At 44.7% G+C, this 26402-nt stretch overlaps 1 protein-coding gene across 5 annotated transcripts in view; it reads right to left on the bottom strand.

Moving 5' to 3' along the window:
- The window catches only part of LOC138296693 (adhesion G protein-coupled receptor F5-like), a 912996-nt gene that overhangs the window by 195952 nt on the left and 690642 nt on the right, over positions 1 to 26402 (bottom strand). For all 5 annotated transcript variants that reach the window (XM_069236060.1, XM_069236064.1, XM_069236063.1 and 2 more), the window contains one exon: positions 14826 to 14996. In XM_069236060.1, the coding sequence (XP_069092161.1) occupies positions 14826 to 14996 (171 nt within the window). The remainder of the gene's footprint in view (positions 1 to 14825; positions 14997 to 26402) is intronic.

Here is a 26402-nt window from a genome sequence, read left to right as displayed (position 1 = left end):
CCCACTTTCTGCTAAGTATGCCACAAATATTTAAAACGTTACTGAAAAACAGGATGGGGGCAGTGACTGCTGGAGAGCACATCAGAAGTCACAATACTGTAGAATCCTGAAGAGCTTCTGGAGGTGACTGCAACTAACAACTATCTTGAAGTCGGAACCCGAGATATGCGCGTCACCCATCCGAAAGGTATATACATTTAAAATACAAATTGAGGGGGATATTAACAGCACAATTAAAATAATATTGAGGAAAAAATTAACATTAAGCTATGATATTCTACTGGCAGAAAAAGATTGGCTGACAGAGTTTTTCAGAATGCTCCCACAGGGAGAAGATTTTATTTTTCCCTCTTTCTCAGTCCTTGTTGCATGTAAAGTAGAAGAAGCCTATGCTGCAGATTGGGCTCTAGTGCAGGCTCCAGCTCTGTACCACAACCATGTGAGTTAGGATAGGGACTCTCCCTATCATGTCATACCTATACAGTTCAATCCACAAATGCAACGCAGAAATGCAGTTTGGACCAACAGGAAACATACTGACTGCAGTTCGGATGGTGGTCATCAAGGAGAGTCCACTATCCCAGGGTAAACGCAACATTGTTGTGACCCCAATTCTAGCTCTTGAGGCTGTTACCAAATCCAGAGCTCCTAACACAAAAGAATTACATCCATGCTGGATACAAAGGGCTACCTCCTTGACTGACACCAATTTTGAATATATTTTTGGTCCAAAAATACAGACCCAAGAATCTCTTCAATATGAACTGGAGTACTCAATCACCAATACTCTGCAGCTTGCAAAGTTGTTTGTGGAGGGATGAGGGATGGTGAATTCCTCCCTCAACAAACCGACATGCAGTCCCTATGGGATAGCATGGCACAGCTTGTAGAGCTTAATGAATTGCTCTTGGCACTGGAAAATACAGATCCAGAGCTACGTACAGTAACCATGTGTGATTCTTATTATTGTGTCCAGCCCTTCATTGAAAACTTACACTACTGGCACCTTAATAGATTCAGAGATTCAAAAGGAAACACCATAAAACAAAATTTTTCATGCAGGAAGACAAACTGCTACGGGATCATGTAATACATAGACTGGGCCACCAATGTGTTGGAATACACGTTGTAGGAAACTCATTGGCTGATAAAGTGGCCAAGTCTACAGTTGCTGCTTCTGCCTTTGAAAGGGGACAAAGGCTGATTGTCGTATGAGGGCGGATGATGACATCTTGGCTGACATGAATTCTTTGGTTGATATTTGGTAGGGTGTGCTTTACAAAAAGCTCACTCTACCAAATATTCCCACCACTTACATGCCCAAAACATTGCCTTTGTAGCAATACAAGTTGTGGCTGTTTTTGTGATCTCCAACCAAGATCATAGGCTAGATATGATTAGCAGCTCATGAGGGTGTTGCTTCTGCCCATTCTGCCCATGCTGATGCATGAACGGGCTGAACAATCATTTATAATGGCTTCTTTTGTTTGACAAGATCAAGGAGTTTTGCAGCTCCTATGTTACCTGTCAAGCCAGTGGCAAGGCAGAGGCAAGCCAAATGCTCCCTTGATACCACTGCCAGTGGCTGGGACACCCTTTGAGAGGGTAGGGAATGACAGTGGCCCACCAATTGCCTCTAGGAACAGATATACTTTGGTTGTAGTGGACCATGCCACCAGATACCCAGAAGCAATTCCCCTCAAGATGCCCATTGCTCCCATAGTAACCACAGCCCTACTTGGCATATTCACCAGAGGTCCTTTCCTAGAAGCTGGTCTCAGATAGGAGAACTATTTTTATGTTGCTTACCTGAAGATGATGTGGTATGAATGTGGTGTTACTTACAAGTTCACCACCCCATATCAACACCAGACCAAAGGTCAGGTGGAAATATTCAATAAGACCCTGAAGGGTATGTTCTTGGGCTTATCTGACAAGCTCAGAAGGAACGTTCTCCTCCCATGCCTGCTGTTTGCTTACAGAAAGGGGCCACATAAAGGGGATGGTTTTAGTCTTTTTGAGTTACTGTTTGGCAACAATGTAAGAGGGCCATTGAGTTTGGTTACAGAAGATTGGGAGAAGCCTCTCAAGGGGGCAAAACAAAACCCGCCCGGATTATGTGCTAGGCCTGCAGTCCTGCTTTGCCGAGTACATGAAGAGAGCAAGCAGCAACCTGGAGGCCAGACAAGAGCGTATTAAGCTTTGGTATGGTCAGTAGTATGCTATGCCCAGCGACCTATGTTGAGTACACGTGCAAAATAGCGTATCCCCACTCACAAAGTCTGGAAAAGGGTCCTGGAGGTCATGGGGGCACATCTGTTAGTGCAGGGGTGCCCTCACACACAGGTACTTTACACCCTGTACTCAGAGCTGGAGGGGCTGCTACAGGGGTGAATTATAAGTGACCTGCTGCAGTGTAAACAGCAGTGAAAGGGTGTATGCACCTTTTCACACAGGCTGCGATGGCAGTCTTGCAGAAGCCTTTGCATGGGCTTCCTATGGGTGGCAAATGAAATGCTGCAGCCCATAGAGACCAAAATGCCCTAGGTACCTAGGTACCATATACCAGGGACTTATAAGGTGGCACAAGTTTGCCAATGTTTGGTGAAATACTGGATTACCAGTATGTAATAACCATAATTTAAGGGAGAGGGCATAACTACTGGGGTCCTGTTTAGCAGAATCCCAGTAGACACAGTCAAACACACTGACAAAAAGTGGGGCAACCAAGCTAGATAGAGGCTACTTTCGTACACACAGCACCTCAGGAAGAAGCACTATCTCCCTATTCACAAGTGCAGCCAATTCAAACTTCTCACTCTCAATACAAAGCCCTACACAACACAGTATCAGAACACCTGAACAGTTGCATGCACTTTCATCAATCACCAGACACCTATGGTCTGATTAAGAGAGAAAAAATGAGTGGACAATGTGTTTGTGAATGGTGCTTTGTATTACTTAGTGATTGTATTATTATTGTTTTAGGCAATAAATCACTTTGTTGTGACGTCCCACATTGCATGTGTGACACATGCAAACTATATCGTCTCTCAGTTGAGACCAGGAAGTCAGAGCAAAATTAAAGAATTTGATGTGGGCCCAATATGAAGAACTTATTTACAAGTTGAACTTATTTATAAGTTGTACTTTATCCAGGTCAGTAAGAAACGATAACCGTTGGGGAAAAATATATTGACTTATTTAGAGTCAAAGAAAATAAGTTGGTTCTCTTTTTTCTTGATAGTCCCAACGGGGATTGTGAGACTGAGGGATATAGGAATGATTTAGGTACTTATCTAGAAAATTAGGGAGCATATCCACTGAGGTGATTACATGACATTTGGGGTATATCGTCTTCTAACTATTTTGGGCTTCTAACGATTCTTTGCATGGTTTATCTCTTTTAAAAAACACTTCTATCTCTTCTTGTCTGAATATCTGGCTGCATTCATGGTGACTAATCAATCTTTTTATGATAATATTCTATAGTTTTGATAATGGATATTTGGTGTTGGTTCTCTTTGCACACTTTTTTTAATTGCCACTTCACATCTTTGTGAGTTGAGGTGATTTGGCAAATTTTTATATGAAGACATAATATATTTTTGTGATTGTCATATATGTATTTGTAATTGGTTGTCTTTTATTACAATTTATCAGCCTTGAACAAGTCCAGTTTGGACGAAACACGTGTTGGCTGATGTTCTATGCTCATCATATTTAGTATTATTATTGTATCACTATTTGTTATGTATTGTTTCTATTACATGTGTTTTTTATAATAAAAGTTTGGATGTATTTTTATATAATTATGTCCATGTAGATTATGTTAAGAGAACCAACTACCATTGTAGTTAATTTGTAATATGTTTTTGTAAAAATAATTTGAAATTTGTAATCTTGTTTCTAAGACATAACTGTTTTTTGAATTGTGCATATAGTTGATTATTTTGTGTGCTCCACTAATTTTTTCTCTCTTGATCTTTACTACTGGTTTACTGTATAGAATTCCGGTAATACACATCATGGCAACGATGTGTTTTCATGTATGAGCACCTTGAGTTATTTATACTTGTAGAAGACTATGGGAGTGTGCATATATTATTGTCTTTGTGTTGCCATCTTTTCGTTCTTTACCTGCAGTCTGACTCACTCTCACACACTGTTTTGCATCCATAAAAGCAAAACTGGAGGCCTCTTATTCTCCAACATTGCACGCAAGACATGCAATGACCTCTCTCAACTCATCAGAGTTTTCTCCTCACTCCTTGAGTTCTGCAAGAAGCTGAAGACCTGGGTCTTTGCATAAGCAAGCACCTTGGGGGATGACAAACCTACACACCTGCCCGAGTGGATACCCTCTTGGATGATTACTGCGCTATACAAATCAACAAAACATATTTACTTTTTAGTTGAAGGTAGGTTTTTTAACATCAATTAAATTGATATATATTTTAAAAAATTCAAACTAAATTGAACATTATTTCCTATGGGGTTCTATTATAACTCCCTACCTCCATTATTTTCTATGGGGGTGTGTTGCAGGCCTTTTCTAGTGCTAGAGGTAATCCAGGTGTGAGCTATAACATACTTCAAAAAGGAATTAGTGAATCAAATCATTAACATTTATAAAGCGCGCTACTCACCCGTGCGGGTCTCAAGGCGCTAGGGGAAAGGGGGGGGTTACTGCTGCTCGAAAAGCCAGGTTTTTAGGAGTCTTCGGAATGCAGAGTGGTCCTGGGTGGTCCTGAGGCTGGTGGGGAGGGAGTTCCAGGTCTTGGCTGCCAGGAAGGAGAAAGACCTCCCACCCGCCGTGGAGCGGCGGATGAGAGGGACGGCAGTGAGCGCGAGGCCAGAGGAACGGAGGAGGCGGGTGGGGATGTGGAAGCTGAGGCGTCGGTTGAGGTATTCCGGTCACTTGTTGTGGAGGGCTTTGTGTGCGTGGGTGAGAAGTCGAAAGGTGATCCTTTTGCTGACTGGGAGCCAATGCAGGTGGCTCAGGTGTGCGGAGATGTGGCTGTTGCGGGGTACGTTGAGGATGAGGCGGGCCGAGGCGTTTTGAATGCGTTGCAGGCGATTTTGGAGTTTGGCGGTGGTCCCAGCGTACAGGGTGTTGCCGTAGTCCAGGCGGCTCGTGACGAGGGCGTGGGTCACGGTTTTTCTAGTGTCGGCGGGGATCCAGCGGAAGATCTTGCGGAGCATGCGGAGAGTGAGGAAGCAGGCGGAGGACACGGCGTTGACTTGCTTGGTCATGGTGAGAAGGGGGTCCAAGATGAAGCCGAGGTTGCGGGCGTGGTCTGTGGGGGTCGGTGCAGTGCCGAGGGCCGTGGGCCACCAGGAGTCGTCCCAGGCGGACGGGGTGTTGCCAAGGATGAGGACTTCTGTTTTGTCAGAGTTCAGCTTTAGGCGGCTGAGCCTCATCCAATCTGCGACGTCCTTCATCCCCTCTTGTAGGTTGGTCTTGGCGCTGGCGGGGTCCTTGGTGAGGGAGAGTATAAGTTGGGTGTTGTCGGCGTAGGAGGTGATGATGATCTCGTGCTTGCGTACGATGTTGGCGAGGGGGCTCATGTAGACATTGAAGAGTGTTGGGCTGAGCGATGAGCCTTGAGGTACGCCGCAGATGATCTCGGTGGGGTCTGAGCGAAACAGTGGGAGGTAAACTCTTTGGGAACGGTTTGAGAGGAAGGAGGCGATCCAGTCCAGGGCCTGGCCTTGGATCCCGGTGGAGCGGAGGCGGGTGATTAGGGTGCGGTGACAGACGGTGTAGAAGGCAGCCGAGAGGTCGAGGAGGATGAGGGCGACTGTTTCACCGTTGTCCATCAGGGTTCTGATGTCATCTGTGACTGAGATGAGGGCGGTTTCCGTGCTGTGGTTGGTTCGGAATCTGGTTTGTGAAGGGTCGAGCAGGTTGTTGTTTTCCAGGAAGGTGGTCAGCTGTTTGTTGACGGTCTTCTCTATTACCTTGGCTGGGAAAGGCAGGAGAGAGATGGGGCGGAAGTTTTTCAGGTCGCTCTGGTCAGCCGTAGGTTTCTTTAGGAGGGCGTTGACTTCGGCGTGTTTCCAGCATTCGGGGAAGGTAGCAGAAGAAAAAGAAGAGTTGATGACGGCTTGGAGGTGCGGGGCGATGATGTCTTCGGCTTTATTAAAGATGAAGTGAGGGCAGGGGTCCGAAGGGGCGCCTGAGTGGATAGAGTTCATGATGGATTTGGTTTCTTCAGTGTTGATGTGGGTCCAGTTGTTGAGGGTGAAGGCCGGGGGTGCGGGTTCGGTGATGTTTGGTTGGGTCTGGTGTCCGAAGCTATCGTGGAGGTCGCTGATCTTGCGATGGAAGAAGGTGGCGAGGGATTCGCACAAATCCTGTGAGGGCGCGACGGTGTTGGCGTTGGGGTTGGAGAACTCCTTGACGATGCTGAAAAGTTCTCTGCTGTTGTGGCTGCGACCCTGACGAATGCCCCTGACCTACCAGCACTTAGTGAGGGCAGAAACATGTTGGTCTTGTTCAACCCCTTTTAGACTCCAAGAGACATTATCCTCTAACGAGCCTTCCCCCTTAGTTTTAGTCTTACCAACATGCACCACCATTAAAAACTAACAAGAGCCACTGGTGACATGTTAGGTAATTTTATTATTCACCCCCTCTGGATCACTGTAACTATCCAGTCAATTTAATTTCAGCACTCCCTCTGGTTCTTTTAACCAGAGGTCGAGTCCGCCTGAGTAGTATCATCTTACTTAGGTGGGGCTAGGTGGTCATATGATGAAGCAAGACACTATTATGTGTGTGAGACCACCTAGTCCGTAAAGGAAAATCCCCCGCTACTCCTGTAGGGCAACACAGCACCCCCTATCATGCAACCTAATGTAACCAGGCACTGGTTAAAGACTAACCCAGTCTTACTCCCGGTTCCTACTACCCCACACCTTTTGTGATTATATAGTTTCTCTTGGGAGGCGGTGTGGGTTAGCCTTGCTTCCCTTGCTCTCTTTCTGTGTATTTGGGTATGAGGGTTACTCAATCGATCACTCAAGCTATATTTCAGCAAAGATGCCATAAAAGCACTGTACATTGTCAAGATTAAGAACAGCATTAAAAGAACAGACAGACAGTAAAACAACCAAGGAAACGCATGAAGCCAGACAAATAAATAAGCCATACAGGGTACAACACTCAGAATAACACGTCCAGCCTCTTACATAGTAACGTGCATAATTCAGTAGCAGCATTTCCTAATCATGAAAAAGGAAGAACAGCAGCGCATCCATCATTCATTCCTTTCCAATTCCTTGATCGCCTTTGCTCTAATACACCAGACATTCCCCAGAAATTGCGCAACTGCACAGGCGAACAGGGGACTGGAATCCGACCTCAGGATTCTCAGTGCAATAACTGTTTTACTAAGATTTTATATTACTGGGCTTTTCAGACACCCAGCATGTGAAAAAGACATGACCCGCTGTTTCCATACATTACTTACAGCCAGAGCATATGGATGATACAACATAATACGATGTCCAACATCTTGTAAAGAACCTCAGGGGAAGAACCCCTATTCTAAAATGGATATACAGCTTCCTGTCCCTGGGGACCAACAGAAAAACTAAATACGGTTCTAAAAAGTACTAGCTTTAAAATCCGAAAACACGCTTGCTAGAGAGCCTCTAACAACAACCGCCCTCCCCCCACCCCCTCCGGCGCTAGGCCCTCCTGCAAGACTGAGGCCCAGTAGCATGGTATCTTATACACCCCATCACACCATAATAGCACCCTAAAGGTGACTGCATACTGCTTAAGCTCTTCTGTTACCATCAGCCTTCTCCAGTACAGCAGTGGGCGCAAATTTGCCTTATCCCTGATTGACTTCCAGCTCAGATCGAATTTCAGGGGGAAGAAGCGGGGTACTGGGAGGTACATGAACAAGAGTTCTAATAAACTTATGTTCCATCTGGGTCAAACCACTAACACCAGAAAAGCCCCAGAGCTCGGCGCCATACTGTGGTGATGCCACAGCTTTGGCATCATAAATCTGATTGGGCACTGCCACCGGCTTGAAAGTGGCAGCTTTATGTTCACGCAATAATACACCCGCTATTTGTCTTAACTTGTTTTTTTGTTAACATGATCATGCCAAGCCATGTTATCTGCCAACTTTATACCTAAATAGTCAAAGGTGTTCACGCTCTAAAGTGCGGGTTGATAACCAGAAATTTTGTCTAATTAGTATTAATAGCCTGGGCTGGATTTCACAAAATTCTTCAAATATGTCCAGAAGCCTTTGAAGACCAGCAGGAGTCTTAAATACCAAAAAGGTATCATCCGCGTACAATAGGGTTGCAATCTTGTGGTTCCCAATTGAGGGGCCATCTGCCAAAGGAATAGACATATAATTTACAACTCCATTCAGAAACAACGAAAAAAAGAGTAGGGGTAGAGACACACGCCTGCCTCATTCCTTTGTCTGTTGCAATCTGTTCGGTAACTTGTCCTTGATCCTCCCACTGAAAAACTGCTTGATAATTCTCATGGAGGAAGATAAGAACCGACAAAATGTCACCAGGCAAGCCCATATACGCTCACACAGACCAGAGTTTATCTCTCAGGACTGTGTCAAAATCTAATTTTAGGTTGATGAATGCAACATACAGACTGCTGTTACCAACCACTACTATCTTACAATATATTGATACAAATCTAAACACTTGGTCAATTGGGCTCGTCTTCGGCCTAAAAGCGGATTGTCAAGGGAGTAAAATGTTCTGGTCTTCTATCCACTCCTGGATGTTCCCCAATAGTGCCCTACTGAAAACTTTCTGTGCTGCATCTATCAATCCTATAGGCCTGTAATTAGTGGGAGAATCCCTTTTTCCCTTCTTGCAAATTGATACCACCTCTGCGCATTTCCAGGAGGGGGGATTGGGCACCGCTTATGCAATGCGATTGACGAGTTCTAACAAGTACATGGCCCAGACTACCTTATCATGCTTAAATAAATCACCTGTGCTACTGTCTGGGCCAGAAGCCTTACTGGCCACAATAGCGTCAATAGACCTTATGATCTCAATCAAATTGAACATATCCCTACATCCAGGTAGAACAACCATTGCATTGAGCTGGCATGAACCAACCATATGGGCTACAGAGTAAAGAGATTTGAAATGTTCCAGCCACACCTCGGTGTCAGGTTCCAATTGATATTTTGCATCACATCCCCTTATGCTCACTAAATCCCAGAATCTAATGTGATCACACGACTTAGACACAACTTTAAGAGCCTGCCAACTATTGTCCTCCTAGACTTTCCTTGCATGCGCCTAGGCCGCATTATAGGATGCCCTGAGTTTGGTGAATCTATCCCCATCCTGTCATCTAATAACTTTAATAAAGTCAGCCCTGGCCAGTCTGCAATGCTTGTCATACCAACTGCCATGGGTTACTTTACTGGTCTTCCTTTTCTTTGCAACCTCGCGGGCTATACAACATGATTGTATGCCTTCAGAAAGTGCAAGATGGATCTTGACTATGTCTGTCCCGCTATTATCCCCAGCAGGCAGCGTGTTCAGTGTGCATAATGCAGAGTCAACTAGTGTTGTTATTTCAGTAAGTACCCCCACATTTAGAGCAACGCTCTGCCACTTAAGGAGGCGCCTATCATGTGTTAACTGGAGCTCTTGTGTGCAACAAAGGGGGCCCAATAATGACTTTAGTGAGAAACATAGAGGCTTGTGTTCACTCTCAACTGTTTCAATAATCACCATGTCCACCAAAGAGACCCATATCCTAATATTCATCAACACGTAATCTATCCTGCTAGAGCAGATGTGGCCATAAAAGGTATGAAGCCCAGACCCATCACTCCTGGTTCTTCCATTCAAAGCTCTTGGCCCAAATTCAAGTGTGATGGCCTTCAATTGAAGTGCCACCCTAGACCATTTTTTTAACCAGTGCTAAACTTAGCTCTGGGATTGACCACCTTTTGTCTTCTTCAGTGGTGAGGCTTACATCTTCATTACCCAAAGGCTCAAACGTAGCGTTAAAATCACCACCAATAATTAAGAAAAACATCTGCACAGTCTTATCCAAATTGGCCTCAAGTCATGACAAGGTATCAGATTGTGAACCGCCTCACACACCCCTCACAATTGGATTATAGATATCTACCCCAATATCAAGACTACCTTTAGCCCGAATGGCCAAGATATCGGGGTGAGCCACAGAAAGCATTGTGAGGGTACAGTTCAGTTAAATTTTTACCCAGGGCATTAGTTCGTCTGAGGGCCTTCCTTTAATGCCAGAAATAGCTGGTTTAAAAAAGGTCAGATAACCATGTTGATATGTCGGTTGAGTGCATCTAGGGCCAGATGTAGCAAATAACCAATTTGCGACTTGCAAATTGCGAGTCCCTGCGACTCGCAATTTGCAAGTCGCAAATTGGTATGCAGTACGGTGTCTCAGACACCGTCTGCGACTCGCTATGGGGTCGCAATGACACACCTCATGAATATTCATGAGGTGGGTCGCAAATTGCGGCCCCATAGCGAGTCTAGGCACTCGCGAACATGGAGGCCTGCTGTAGTCAGCAGACCTCCATGTTCGTGACTGCTTTAAATAAAGCAGTTTTTTTTTTTTTAAGTGTAGCCCCTTTTTACTTAAAGGAAAACGAGCTGCATTTAAAAAAAAAAACGAAACTTTTAGTTTCGGTTTTTTTTTCAGGGTAGGTAGTGGTCCCATGGGGACCCCTTCCAATTTGCGAGTGGGTTACCATCCACTTGAAGTGGATGGTAACTGCGACACCATTTGCGACAGCATGTGCGGTCGCAAATGGTATTGCATGCCACTCCGAATCGCAAATAGGAAGGGAACACCCCTTCCTATTTGCGATTCTGAAATGCATATTGCGAGTCGGTACCGACTCGCAATATGCATTTCTGCATAGGGAAACGCGTTTAGCGAGTCGCAAATGGCAATTTTTGCTGTTTGCGAGTCGCTAAACGTTTCCTGCATCTGGCCCCAGGTCTCTTGGAAGAAGCAAATGTCCAAATCAACAATAAAAGTGTTTCACTCATGGATCAACAGCTTTGGGCCCAAGCCAGCTACATTCAAAGAGACAAGCAAAATGCCACCGAGGAGACTCAAAGTATGGGCAGCTAATCTTTCCTGTGCCCCTCCTGGTGTTCCCCTTGGTGTAACAGTGGCTTAACAGAACAAGCCAGGTGAAGGAGTCACAGAAAAATCTTCCCCTATCTGTTACATGAATGGAGAGTATCTACTATCCTGGCATTGGTAATGTCCAAGATAGACTACTGTAATGCACTGTTCCTTAATCTGGATAAGGGGCTGATAAAAAGACTCCAATTAGTTCAGAATTCCGCTGTCAGAGCGGTTTTTAATCTCCCACGATGTATATCAGTTAGAGGAAGTCTCAGGAAATTACATTGGTTACCAGTGGCGCAGCGTATCCAGTTTAAGTCGCTCTGTCTTACTTTTAAGGCAGTTCATGGAATAGGACCACTGTACCTGACATCCAGACTCCTCCTGCATGTACCTAAAAGAAGCTTGAGGTCTTCCCAAGCTCACTTGATTCAGGTCCCTCGCACACATAAAGCCAAATGGGGAGACAAAGCTTTTACAGTAGCTGCAGCCAGAGGATGGAACTCTCTCCCACAGAATATTAGGCAAGAATCAGGTTATATGAAATTTAGAAAAATGGTGAAAACTTGGCTCTTTCCTCGTAACTTTTTTGGTACATCAAGATCAGGGTCTTTGATTTAGTTTGTTTCAGTTTCTTCTATTGGATGTTTTTCTATCTTCATTATTTCTGTTATTTTTCTTATCCTCTGTCTATTTTTTACTACGTGCTTTCTTCCCAGCGCTTCGATGCTCTTTGAGTAGGAACGCGCTTTATAAATCTAGAATTACATTACATTACATTACATTCCCCGTAGCACCCCCCTCCAAGGCAACTGATCAATCTTCTACATCCTTAAATCTCTCTTCCTCATTTACCCCAGGAATGGCATGTGGAGTAAGGCCACCCACCCCGCCTACTTCTCCTGTCGGGGAAGTCAGTCAACTTCCTCTAGGGCACTGAAGCAGTTACTGCAAGTACACTGTACAGCCCATGCTGACCCATCTCACCCCGATATGACCCACAAGCCAATTGCTGGGGGTTAACCACTGCCAGAGTCTCACAGCACTTGGTAGCTATACTGCGTTTATAAAAATAGCACAATGGCTGTTCCCAGTTCCCTCACCTCCCTGTTGTTACACAGTAGTCTGTATGTTATCTCGGGATCTTTAAAGTTCACAATCACGCAATACCCCAGTCGGTCGGCCTGTCCTGGACCAATCCACCTGACCCTGTGTGTTAGTAAAATCTTATGGCCAACCTAGTTGGGTAGTTCTTGATTTTGCCAAACCAGTGCAAACTTTTATTAGTCAGCTCCATCTGTGATTCATTATGGCCTGGCTTCAGCTTTGGAACTCTTGTGAGTACAACCACATAGGAGTACGAGGCTGGGGTAGATTTATAAGAGGGAGAATGGTAGTTGATTTACTGCTAGTGCCCTCACTCACCCACCTACCACCCTCGTCAGGTGTGCCTTGCCCCAACTCGCCCACTGAGTCGTAGAGGTTAGGGGCATTGTCTGAGACTTAACAGTGCAAGCCCTTTACCCTATTTCAAAATGCTCCTTGGTAGATTGTTCTGGGCTGGGTTCCTCAACATAACCAGACCCTAGTGGGACTGTGCCCCCATCCTGCTGACTGCCCGGATGCTGCAGCCCAGTCTTGATATTTAGGGCATATTTAATCTTGGATACCCTGGTCAATAGAGGTGCAAATTTCGCTTTCAGAAGCTCCTTAATCCTGGATGCCACCTTCGGCACCACCTCAGCTACAAGACCAGCTAGAAGAATTTGATCAATGTCTGCCTCTATCACGGCTTGATTTCCAGTATATGTACTTGTGGACTTAGAGTTACTCTGCTGTACCCTCTGGGGCGTCTTAAGCCATTTCTGAAGGGGGTTGCCCTTCATAGTGAGAGCTTTCTGTAGGTTCTTCTCAGAAGCTTGCATTAGCCTGTGTCCATGCTAAAGATAGTGGCCACGGGACTAATTGTGGCTTTGTTTGCTCCTGTAACCCTCAAGGCAGAGGATAGATTTGAGCGGCAAACTTGCAGGCCCGGTGGGGAAGAACCTGGCACAGGTTCTAATAAGAGCCTTCTTTTGCTAAGATCAATTTCATTAGAGACAACCCAATGACCTGCTGCAACATTGTGTCTATAGATGTCAGTCTGGCAGGTGGAGTAGCAGCACTAGGAAGACCTGCACATTTCTTCTTGCCCATGGCCCCTGTGATGACCGGTCTTGTGTGGCAAAATATGTGCACAGAGTCTCTGAAACCAGCAAGCTTTCAGTATGCTACTGTCGATTGGAGAAAAAGGCAAACATACTAAAAGCCAAGTATAAACAGATCCAAACTCATCCCTAGACCAAAGATGTTAGAAGGGTGGCCTCTTCCAGGCTCTGAAGGGTGGGCCCTCTGCTGGCCCGGGCGTGAAACGCGCGTGTCCTGCATAGCGGGGCTGTAGAGTTCTTTAAATGAGCCTCTGAGCGCCCCAGACGCATCTGGCAGTCTCTGCCATAGAGGTAGCTGTGGCGTGTAGTGCACAGCCCCCCGTGTGTGCCGAACTCTTTCTCTGCACAGCGGGGCTGCAGAGTTCTTTAAATGTGCCTCCGGGCACTCCCAGATGCATCAGGCGACCTCTGCCACAAAGGTTGTTGGGGTGTATAGTGCATGGCCCCCATGTGTGGTGAACTCCAGAGGGTTACTGTTACAATACATATAGGATAATAATATGTAGGCTCTGTTAGAGAGAATAGGGGACGGGATTAGGGGGAGGGGTGGGAGTCCTTGAAAGCAAAAAGCAAGGAATTGGGGTCTTGGCCTTCTACAGAGATGTCGAAGCTTAGAACTGATGGTTAGAAAAAGTATCAGAAGCAAGCACACAAAGTTATTTGAAAGGCACTGAGCATGTAAACAGACAAGGTAAAATGATCATCAGACGTTAGAACAAAGCAAGCAAAAGAAAGACAGAGAGAAAGGAGGACGAGAAAGTTAGGAAACAGTGGCAAAATCAAGGATGAAAATGAACAGAGTGAAATAAAGAGGCAGGAAGTGTAGGGTGGTGAAAAAAATAGGAATACGCTGGAATCAAAACTAAGCTGACTTAGCATTCAACAACCCTGACATTCCTAAGAAAATGCTTATACTAGGTGGAGTCAACATTGAAAAGCAATTTCAACTCTTTTCAATATTCTGGACCCGCCTTTCTACAGCTACTTTCCCTTTACTACTCGCCGACCTCTTTCAAACTGTCTCTCGGGCCACTCTAGAACTCTCACATCCATCCACAACACAACGTGTGACACCAACAAAGATCAGACACAAGTACAACACCATGGACACAGGATACAAATAAGATACTAGACTAGTACATAAGACACAACAGTTTTATACCCTGCCCTTTTTTTGTTTTAAGTTAACCATTGCGTTCCAAGATCAGTTTACATTTTTCCTTCACTTCAGAAATGCTGCAGTCTCCTGTACACAAGAGCTGCATGCGTTGAAAACTGTCTCTTCATATTAATTTATGCCTTCAACCATTCACTCTTACTCTAAAAGTCAAGCTGAGGCTCTGCTAACGGTATGTTTTACAAAAAACAATAGAGAACTGCGTTTTAAATGTTAGCTATATTGAGAGTTAGCAATCTCAGGATGGTTCTCAAACCATTCCTCTTGAAGTCTCGGGGGGGGGGTCACTTACTTGCATCATGGTGTAGTCTACACTTGGGGTAACCTTTGAAAGGGTTTCCAAAATGCCAACTACTGCCTGCACAGCTGCAAATGTAGCTATGGGTGTTTCCGCTGCAGTTATGTTAGAACTAAGATTTTCAAGATAAACTGGTATTTCTGATGGCGGCTTTGACTGCAATTCCTAAAAAAGAACAGAATGTTGTTATGAAAAACATTTCCCGCATTCACATTACAGCATCAAAAACGCTAACATTTCTATATTTGCTTAAATGACCAGTTACGCTGTTTATTCTATTGTTCACAGAAAACAATCTCATTAAAACATTTACAAGTCAAATATAAATAGGCAAAATACATTTTATCACTAAATCGTTTTAATGGTGTGGTGTGGTGTGCTTTAGAAAAACATCTTTGTTGATCTACAAAAGGATGCCAACCACAACACATAAAACAAAATGTGTAACATTATATATTTTTAACAACCACCATAGAAATTATCCATCTACGCAGAATTCTAAGATGCTTATAAAAATGGCACTACTTAAAACCACTATATTTTTGTATTGATCCTGTTAGTGCAATTTTGCCTTTACATACTTCTGCAAAATTTCGAAACTAGTAGAACTCATTTTATCACACTTTCTTAGATGAGATGCTGAGTCACTCCATCAGGTTTCAAATCTGTGAACACCTTCTGGTCCAGAGCTTAACCCCAGCACATGATTTCAGATGTTCAGCACTGGCACCAAATTGTCTACACCACATTTATGACAGCCTCCACATGGTGAAACTAGTCTGTCTAATTTACAGATTGACACAACAGTTGTTTATTAACCCCTTAGCTGCTCATACGCCCCCATAAACTCCCCCCCCCCACCAGTGCTAAGCCAGTTTTTGGTTATGTGGGGTAGTTTGCGCTTAGACTTTCATAACTTTTTGTCCACATAAGCTATCCACACCAAATTTGCATCCTTTTTTTCAACATACTAAGGATTCTAAAGGTACCCAGAGTTTGTGGGTTCCCCTGGAGGAGACCAAGAACTTAACCAAAATACAGCTAAAAAAATGTTTTTTCAGAAAAATGGTAAGAAAGGGCTGAAGAAGAAAGCATGTGGTTTTTCCCTGAAAATGGCATCAACAAAGGGTTTGCGGTGCTAAAATCACCATCTTCCCAGCTTTCAGGAACAGTCAGACATGAATCAGAAAACCTCATTTTTCAACACAATTTTGGCACATTACTGGTGCATACCCCATTTTTACTATTTTTTGTGCTTTTAGCCTCCTTCCAGTTATGACAGAAATGGGTATGAAACCAATGCTGGAATCAGGACAGCTAAACATTTCTGAAAAGTAGACACAATTCTGAATTCAGCAAGGGGTCATTTGTGTAGATCCTACCAAGTTTTCGTACAGAAAATAACAGCTGAAATAAAATAAATATTGAAATTGAGGTAAAAAAACTGCCATTTTGCTCCACATTTTACTCTGTAGCTTTTTCCTGCTATGTAATATTTTCAAAAGTTAACATACCGTTACGTCTGCTGGACTCTACTGGTTGCGGGGATATATAGGGCTTGTAGGTTCATCAAGAACCCTAGGTACCCAGAGCCAATAAAGGAGCTGCACCTTGGAATGGGTTTTCATTGTATACCTGGTGTACAGCAATTTATTTGGTGAAATATAAAGAGTGAGAAATAGGTATCAAGGAAGCCTTTGTATTTCCAAAATGGGCACAAGATAAGGTGTGGAGATGCAGTGGTTATTTGCACTTCTCTGAATTCCGGGGTGACCATACTAGCATGTGAGATACAGGGCATTTCTCAGATACACGTCTTTTTTACTCACTGTCTTACATTTGGTAGGAAAAAATGTAGAGAAAGACAAGGGGTAGTAACACTTGTTCTGCTATTCTGTGTTCCCCCAAGTCTTCCAATAAAAATGGTACCTCACTTGCATAGGTAGGCCTAATGCCCGCAACAGGAAATGCAACATGGACACATCACATTTTTACACTGAAATCTGACGTGTTTTTTGGTAAGTGCCTAGCTGTGGATTTTGGTCTCTAGCACACCCGGCACCTAGGGAAATCTACCAACCCTGTGCATGTTTGAAAACTAGACACCTGGGGGAATCCAGGATGGGGTAACTTGTGGTGCTCTCACCAGGTTCTGTTACCCAGAATCCTTTGCAGACCTCAATATTTGGCAAAAAAAAAAACTTTTTCCTCACATTTTGGTGATATAAAGCTCTGGAATCTGAGAGGAGCCACAAATTTCCTTCCACGCAGCATTCCTCCAAGTCTCCCGATAAAAATGGTGCCTCACTTGTGTGGGTAGGCCTAGTGCCCGCGACAGGATTAGATCCCACAACGGTCAATGTTGGTCCTTACATGAGGGCAACTGTTGACCTTGGGGCAGTGCTTAATTTGTGCTTGTTGTTTCCGGTGCTGAGCACTGCCACTTAATTTTGAGGGCCGGGGCGTATTCTTCTGCTTTAAGCATTTGCTGCGAGTAAAATACACATAAGGGAAAGACGGATGAGGTGTAAAGCGTAAAAGTGTCACAAAGAGAGAAAGTAGAAAGCTGCAAGAGTGAGCTGAAGGGGCAGGGAGTGGCTGAAGAGGCCCGAGATGGCTTCAGGTTTACGCTTTCTGAGTGTTCCGTGTTCACACATTTAATTGCAGCAGCCGCGTGTTTGAGGAGGGCTTTGAGCACCGGCACCTTTTTACTTACAAATTAAGCACTGCCCTGGGGTGATCCATTCCTGACGCAGGCACTAGGGACAGGCACTCAAGTGGGGTAGCGTTTTGATCAGGACAGGTGGGGAAACACTGGGTGGTAGGAACTTTGTGGATCCCAGCATATTCCTGTAGTTTGTGTGACAGAAATGCAAGTAATAATTGAGTTTTTATTTAACATTTCACCTTTGCAGGGTATTCTGGGTAAAAAAACCTAGTTTCCAGAATTGCCTGGGTTTGGTAGGTTTCCTTATATGGCCACTGAGCTCAGGACCAAAAATGCAGGTGCCTGCCTTACAAAACCTAGTTGTTTTATGACAGATGATTTTGATGTCTCCACAATACGATTTGGGCGGTGGAATTTGGGGCTGAACTAAATTGGGGCGCTCCCAAGAGAGCACTCTCCCTGTGCCTAACGCCGCATGCACCTTCTCTCTGGGTTGGGCTAACCCACTATTGTCCGACTGCACAGACTGTGCTTGGGAAGGGACAGCAGGACTGTCCTCATCACCTCCCTCATAATCAATGGAAGAGGAGTTATCGAATGGGACTCTTCCGACTGAAAAATCACTCCAAGAGTCTGTACCACTGTCTTATCCTTCAGATGCTGTCTCAGTATCTGCTGTCTCAGTATCTAATCCTATGTCAGAGCTGTCGTCTATAACCCGAGTGAGAGCTTGAGCAGCAGTCATCCAACGAGATGCCATCTCTGCTACTGGCTAAAATGTGGCTCTAAAACACTAGCCTACATAGACATTCACAAAATTGCTGGTGGATGTGTGTGTGTGATACGTGCAATAGTAGAGGTCACCTTACCTTTACTTCTTCCCTAAATCAGTACGTTCTTTCAAGACACTCAAAAAAACACACACTATTACTTCACCTTGTCACATATCAATCGTCACAGCCTTTAGCGCCTCTGGCGCCCAGTCCAATGATCATTATTGGTGCTCCCACTCCCATGACCTCCTCCTCTGATTCCCTCACTACCACCCAGCAAAAGTGCCCTTCATTTCTCCATAGCCCCCGCACATACATTTCATTTGTATTATAGCGCAGGCAATGGCTGACTTTACTAATCTACTCAGCTATTTACATAAAATACAGATTTGATCTTTGCAGTAGGCATATAAACCTTCTACGCTACTTTATGGCATCAATACTGCCCCTAGACAAAAGTCAAACAAATCCTTTTGTAGCAGAAACTCAATCACAAGACTTACTTGACTTTTTTATTACTATTGCTGCCTAAAAGCTACAGTTGAAACGCGTCAGTTGAAGTACGTGCATTGCTTTGAAGAAGCAAGCTGCAACTGCAAGAGAACTGGTGGCGAATATATATATATAAATATTTATATATATAGAGATCACTTTTATATGTGGGTGTGTTTTTTTACGGGGGCCGATCGCAGCCCCCAGGGAAACCACACACGCGTTGACAAAATGATCGATATGTATATATATATATATATATATATATATATATATATATATATAATATATATAGACATATCTATGTAGATATATCTACATAGATATGTCTATATATATATCTACATATATATATAGATCTAAGTATTTTTTTAATACCTGTATGGTTTCCTTGGGGGCCATTGTGGCCCCCAGGGAAACCATACAATTATCAAACAAAAATCATTGCCCCCAGGGTGACCTCTTATCAATTTCTTTTTTTTTAATTATGTTAAACCACTGGGGGGTGCTATTGCGCCCACCAGGGGTAAACCTACCTTTTAAAAAATATATATGCACCCCGGGGGGGGGGGAGGAGGCCTGTTTGCCGAGGGGGCCAACACCCCCCAAGTAAAATCCCTGGTGTCTGTTGGGGTTTTCTGGCCCTCGACTGCAGCTGCGCTGCGATCGAGGGCCAGGAAACCCGTTCAGGAAAGTCTTGTTTGAAAGGGGAGAGTCTCCCCTTTGAATAGTGCAAGATGCGGTGGGCTCCTGAAGAGGGTCCGACCCCTTAGTTATTCCTCTTGGCAATCTAAGCTGCCTATTCAAAATGAGCAGTGAGGAACATTCATTCCTGCATCTTGAACCTAGATACAACTGCATCATTAATATATCACAGGCAACCAGCAAGAGTGTTATTGATTTCCATCTATAAAGAAATGCTATTTTTCACAAACATTGTTTTCGAACAGGATAAACTTAAAATAACATTTAAAAATGGGTAAATATGCTCATGTTGAGCACTGACTTTCAGTAGTTTAGTGTGAGTAAATCCACCTCCTTTTTATGGTTACTGATACTTCATTGGGCTGAAATACCAAACTATTCAGTTGTGCTCTACAGCAAGTAGGTCAATTTGTGTAAGATGGCATGAATTGTCTCTCCCAGTGCAGTTCCCCTTACTGTGGGGCTGGTGACTCAAAATATGTATTAGGAGTGCCACAACAGATGAGAGCAGCCTCTCCTGTTGCTTGGGTTATGGAAAGTGTGGATACGGCTAAATCATCCTCAATTTAAGAAAAAAACACATCTCTTCACCTTAGTGTCTGCATTGCCCTTTGCCATTGTTGCAATGCCTTGCTCTCATTTAGCTGACTCTGTATTTACATCCTAGAATCTTGTGCGGTCGCGAATCCACACACTGCCTACATCATCACTTAGTTTAGTTTAGGGGATTTTTAACACTAAACATTAAACTTTAAACATTAATGCCAAACACTTTAAACATTAATGCCAACCTTTTCAGCTTCAGCACTGACAATTATTCTTCATGAATGTACTTATATTTTAGCAATTTATGGGACCAGATGTAGTAAGCTTTTAACTGGTTGCAAATTAGGTTTACATTTTCTGATGCACTAAACACATTTTACAATTTGGAGAACTTTTTCTGAATGGTAAAATGTGTTTAGAAAAGGTTATTCATTCAGTATTTTAAAGGCCATGTTCTGGCTGCTCCTTCTAAATACCGAATGGATTCCTGTGCATCAATGGTTTCTAACCATAATTCCAGTTGCTAACTACTGACATGTTACTGGCTCCCAAATTGGAATTGTAACTTATTTTCAAAAGGGAAGCGGTCCCATTTGGATCATTTTCATGATGGCAGCTTGAGGGAGAGAAGGCTTTGTCTAGGAGACCACTGCCAACTCTCACCCGTGTTTTTAGTTTAAGGAAATCCGGCTGCCATAAGAAAAGCAGCTATCAGTTGTGAAAGGGAAAAACAGGCATGGAGGCGTGGTGTCGCTTACACCATCCTGTCTTTGTGACCGTCTCCTCCCCCCAGAATCGTTATTTTAACAACCGACCTATTAGAGAATGGTCCGGGTCTCAAAATACCTCAGCCCCTTTGTAGTTACCCCATTTAAATAGAATGACATACTTGACAATTACACAAAGCTTTGCGTAGAGTATGGCTGACACAATATTTCAACAATATAGTTTTTGTCAGCTCTGCAGAAGGAGGAGTGAGTAGGGATCCTACAACAATCGTTAACACACATACACACATGAATATAAGTAAACATCTGGACAAATACAAAGAAAGCATTAAAAGGAAGATAACCAAACAAACAGACCACTTCACACAATACCTGAAAACTGTCCAAGAAGGACGTTGAAGCTCTCTGCTTTTCCACAAAGCAGCAGTAATTACCTGCTATAGGCAACTCCTCATCCCAGTGGGTAAGGTGTAAGAAAAAGCAAATGGCTAAAAGCTCAGAAAATTCTCAATTAGAATTAATTTCCTGGCTCTCCAGGCACCCAGCATAGCAGCCATCGATCAGGGCAGAAAGTAACGGATTAAAGGAACTGACACACAAAGGGCTGATAGAGCAACGATGCAATCCAACAAGGGATTCTGATAACTTTAATATTACTGCAAAAATAAAAACAAAAATGATAAAGTAAGAAGGCAGCAATGGAAACCACACATATTATGAACAATAAAGTGCAGCCGTTGCTCAGAGTTTATATTGTTCATGGTCTGATTTGAAATGCATACTTGTGTTTTGTACACAGTATCAAATACAATTATGGTTCACAAAGATTAATTGAATAGTCATGCAGGGTGGAAAGGGGAATCCTACCCTATATTCTTGGCTAAAAAAAGAGCTGAAAGTACAAATGTATAACCTGAAAATAGATAGTTATGAGGTACAAATGCTAAAAAATCTACAGAGAGCCTGCAATCAAAACCAGAGAGCCTAGTAGGAAATTCAGAATCAGTGCCAAGCAAATCACAGAATCCCTTTTCCACAAAAAATGGAAATCCCAATGGAATGTCTGTGTATCTCATGGCATAATCAAAATTCCCTCCCACCAAATTGCTTGGTCTACAGCCATTGGCTGGAAACTCAGAAAACCTGAAGCTTTAGGGGGTCTTACCCTAAACATTTGGCCTTCTACTCCACTTTTTGCTGATCTCATTTTTGCTGGCCCTAGGACTCTGTGCACTTTATCACTGCTAACCAGGACTAACGTGCATGTGGTCACTCCTTAAAACATGATACCATTGGCTTATCCCCAATTGGCATACTGATAAAGTGGTACTGCATGTACCCAGGCCATGTAAAATAAATGCTACCAGTGGGCCTGCAGTGCGTATTGTGCCATCAACTTAAATAGTCCTTTAAACTTGTCTCAGGCCTGCCAGTGCAGCATGTGTGGGCAGTTTTTAAACAGAGTTCGATCTGGCCAAAAACATTTTGCCAGGCCCAAACCTTTCTTTTTAATATATATAAGTGACCCATAGGGTATGCCCTGGACAAGCCAAAGGTCAAGGTGCAGTGTATTTATAAAGTTAGACATGTACCTTTAAGCTTTACATGTCCTGCCAGTGAAAAACTCTTAAATTTGTTGTGGTGGAAGGTCTACCTCTCCCATAGGATAACATTAGAACTACCCTGTTACATTTAATAGGCTGTAATTTCCTAATGGGAACAGGTAATCAGTCATGATTGGTGTCTTTGGAATTGTAATAAAATTACTCTTTCATGGTAAAGTCAGATTTTAAACTATAGTTTTGAAAATGCCACTTTAAGAATTTGGAATTCCCCTGCCTCAGACAGTTAGTGCGTGATGCCTTTCTCTGGATCACATGACTAGGTGTACCTGGCAGATGGTCTTTGTGTATACTTCCTAAACAGCCACACACAATAGAAAACTTAGGTCTGCGTGGATGGGCCATCATTGGCAGGATGGGAGGACAGAGCTGGGTCCAGCCCTACTTACAACTCCATAGGCTGTGTCCAGCCTCCACACAAAGGACTGCATACCCCTGTAGTTAGTATGGAGCAAGGACAGGGAAGGCAGGATGTCTGGGGACTTCCAAATGAATTTCTAAAAGCTTATCCCTCCTTCCACAGGGAGGGACCAGGAATATATAATGGACCTCAAACACTATCTCTTCAGTACACTTCTGGCCCTCTGGATAATTTGCCGAAAGAAGGACTACTGTGCTGCTGAAAAGACTCCCACTCTGCTGGATTACTGCTCTGAAGGACAATGGCTCTGCTGTGCTGACCTTCTGCCTGCTGCTGCCAGGGTGAGAAAGACTGGACCTGCATCTGTTAAACCCAGGGCCCTAAAGTGGCTCCAAGGGCTGGTTGGCTGACCTCTTGACTAGAGCCTCAGGGATAGAAGGCAATAACAATTGTAAACCAGCATCTGTGGGTCTACCCTGCCAAATTGTGTCATTTCATTCCTGTACCCTAAGAAGTGGACCTAAGGTGCTCTGCCAGCCTCTCTGGATCCAGTGGAGCCACAGCATCTCCTCTGCTGCATGCACAACCCCAAGAAGAACTGAGATATCGTCGAACCGGCGTGGATCAGAACTGACACAAAGAACCACATCCCAGCCCGTCACTTCATCAGAACCACCACTGCACAATGTATCCTCAGCGCAAGCTGTCGCACCCCTCATCAATGGCAGGATCAACAAAGACAATAGACTTTGAATTTCAGTTCCTTGGAATCGACCCCTTGCCCCAACTTTGCAACGCATCCTCAATGGCAAACTCAACATCGTAACTGAAGGAGGCTAGACTGGTTTGTAGTGGGTACCTTCGGTACTTACACCTTATACCATGTCCTGTTATCCCCTATTAGTGAAGTAGTAGTGTTCTAGCAGCTTAGGCTGACAGAGGTAGCTAGAGCAGAGCAGCTTAGGCTGAACTAGGAGACATGCAAAGCTCATCCAATATCACTTATAGTTACAGAGTACTTATGCACAAGTAAGGACAATATTTAGGCCCTCATTACAACATTGGTGGTAAATGCTGCTTACTGCTGTGCCAACACACTGCCACGGCCGCAGATTCCGCCACAGCTATTATGACCCACATCTCGAAATCCGACAAAATTCAGACACCCACACAAGTCCGCCACACCAAAGGTCAGTGATAAACTGGCGAAAACTAAACCTCCACCATCACGCCAACAGGAATACGCCCACACTATTGCGACCCACGAATCCACGCGGCGGTCTTTCAACTGCGGTATTCCATTGGCAGTACACACCGCAGCGCTCAAAATACACACACATTTACAAAACACAAGCACATTGGACAATTCAAAATACACACACCTGATACACATACACACACCATTCCAACACACCCAATACAATATAAAACACACACCCACATCACCCACAAACCCCTATGACACAAATTGAGAAAGAAGCACAGAGAGAGACACCACTATCAACAATACTAGCATCCACAGGCACACGCCATCATCACTCACACAACATCCACACACCTCAGACAACAAACACAAACACATCCCCTCACACATCACAACACACACCACCCTACACATCACCCACACCGCATCATGGCACCGCAAAGACACCCCACGTTTTCTGAGGAGGAGCTCAGGGTCATGGTGGAGTAAATCATCTGGGTAAAGCCACAGCTATTCGGATCACAGGTGCAGCACACCTCCATAGCTAGGAAGATGGAGCTATGGCGCAGAATCGTAGACAGGGTCAACGCAGAGGGACAGCACCCAAGAACACGGGATGACACCAGTAAGAGGTAGAATGACCTACAGGGGAAGGTGCGTTCCGTGGTCTCAAGACACCAGATTGCAGTTCAGAGGACTGGCGGTGGACCCCCACCTCCTCCCCCACAACTAACAACATGGGAGGAGCAGGTCTTGGCTATACTGCATCCCGAGGGCCTCACAGGAGTAGCAGGAGGAATGGTCTCTGGTAAGTCAAATCTTAACTATTACATCCCCCACCCTTCCTGCATGCTATCACATACCCCACCCTCACCCTGTCACACCAACACCTCACATATGCCCCACTATCACATCCCACACATCCCAATACCAAGCCCTGCATGCAACAACAAAGCATGGACACCCATCACCAAAGCATGTCCACTACAGATACCCACACAGGCTCCAAACCAAGTATCACACAAGGTCCTAGACAAGAATGCAAGCAGTGGAGTACAAGGTCACCCACCCATTGCACACAATGGCCCACACAGATGCAATAATCATGCCTTTACACCCCTGTAGGACCCCTACCCAACGTCACCGGACAGGAGGTTCCAGACATTTCCACTCCCCCCACAGGAGAGGCCCACAGTGATGACAGCAGCTCTGTCCAACTGGATCAAGATGACCAGCCCGGCCCATCAGGGACATCGGGACAGTCGGTTCCCCTCACCCTGGCACATGCCACCACAGAGCCTCCCCCTCTGGAAACACCAGCACAGCACCCTCCCAGCAGGCCCATCCCTCTGTCCCCAAGCAGCAGTGTGTCCACCACTACAGGGAACCCAGGCAAACCCACCAACCCAAGACAATCAGGGACCTGGGGTCAATGGCAGTGGGCACACGGTTCAGGGGACAGAGGCACAGGACAACAGGGGAACTGGGAGGACAGCTGTGCAACAGGGGGAGGACAGGCCCAGGGAACCCACTCTCCACGAGGCCCTCACCAACATCATGGGAACGTACCATCATTCCCAGGAGACGATGGCAATGGTACTGGCCAAGTTTCAGGAGACCCAGCGGCTGCAGGAGGAACACTATCTGGGGATCAGGGAGGAACTTAAGTCCATCAACACCACCCTGGTCACCATTGTAGGGGTGCTGAAGGACCTTGTGGACACCAGGAGGGACACTGTGACACAATAAGGGGCCCCTGACACTAGCCTGGATGATGAACAGCCCACCACATCTGCTAGTGGACAGGAGGCACTGCCACAGGACCACGACACCAGCACCCCACTCCCTGCAGATGGAAAACCACCCCGCAAACGGTCCCTGAGATCCAGGACAAAGACAGAGAACAATACAAAGACCCCCACCAGGAAATGAGACCACCCCGAATGTCATCCTTCTGTCCCACTTCGTCACCCTGTCCATCCATCAACTGCCCTAGCTCCACTTCCTATGCCACTTTGGACAATGCACCTGTGAAATAAATAGACTGGACTCTGCCATGGACAATCCTCCACCATCACCCCTGCCCATTTTACAACCCCCTCCACTAATTTGCACTGAAATAAACACCCTTGAATCACAAAACAATCTGGAGTCAGTCTGTGCTTTCACAAATGTGTATTTGCAATAACTAAGGAAAATAGCAATGTCGATTGTATTGTCAACATACCTATGTCACACAGCTTTAGGCCATGAGGTAATATAGCAGAGGTCACACAGTGGGACCCACATCTGTGAAATGGAAAGGCAAAGTGACAAGTTAGGGTCCATACACTGGGCGAAAGTGACAGACTTATGATAGGTCTAACAATTGTATGAGATGTGTGAGCCAGTGACATCTTCTCACCTGTGTCTCACTGGAAGTATTGCTGGATAACTTTGTTTCTGATGTCAATATCCTCTTCTTCTGCCTCC

Source organism: Pleurodeles waltl, chromosome 5 (assembly GCF_031143425.1).
Source record: "Pleurodeles waltl isolate 20211129_DDA chromosome 5, aPleWal1.hap1.20221129, whole genome shotgun sequence".
Lineage (NCBI taxonomy): Eukaryota > Metazoa > Chordata > Amphibia > Caudata > Salamandridae > Pleurodeles > Pleurodeles waltl.
The sequence above is the reverse complement of the archived record's forward strand: the minus strand, read 5'-3'. Positions and strand labels throughout refer to the sequence as shown.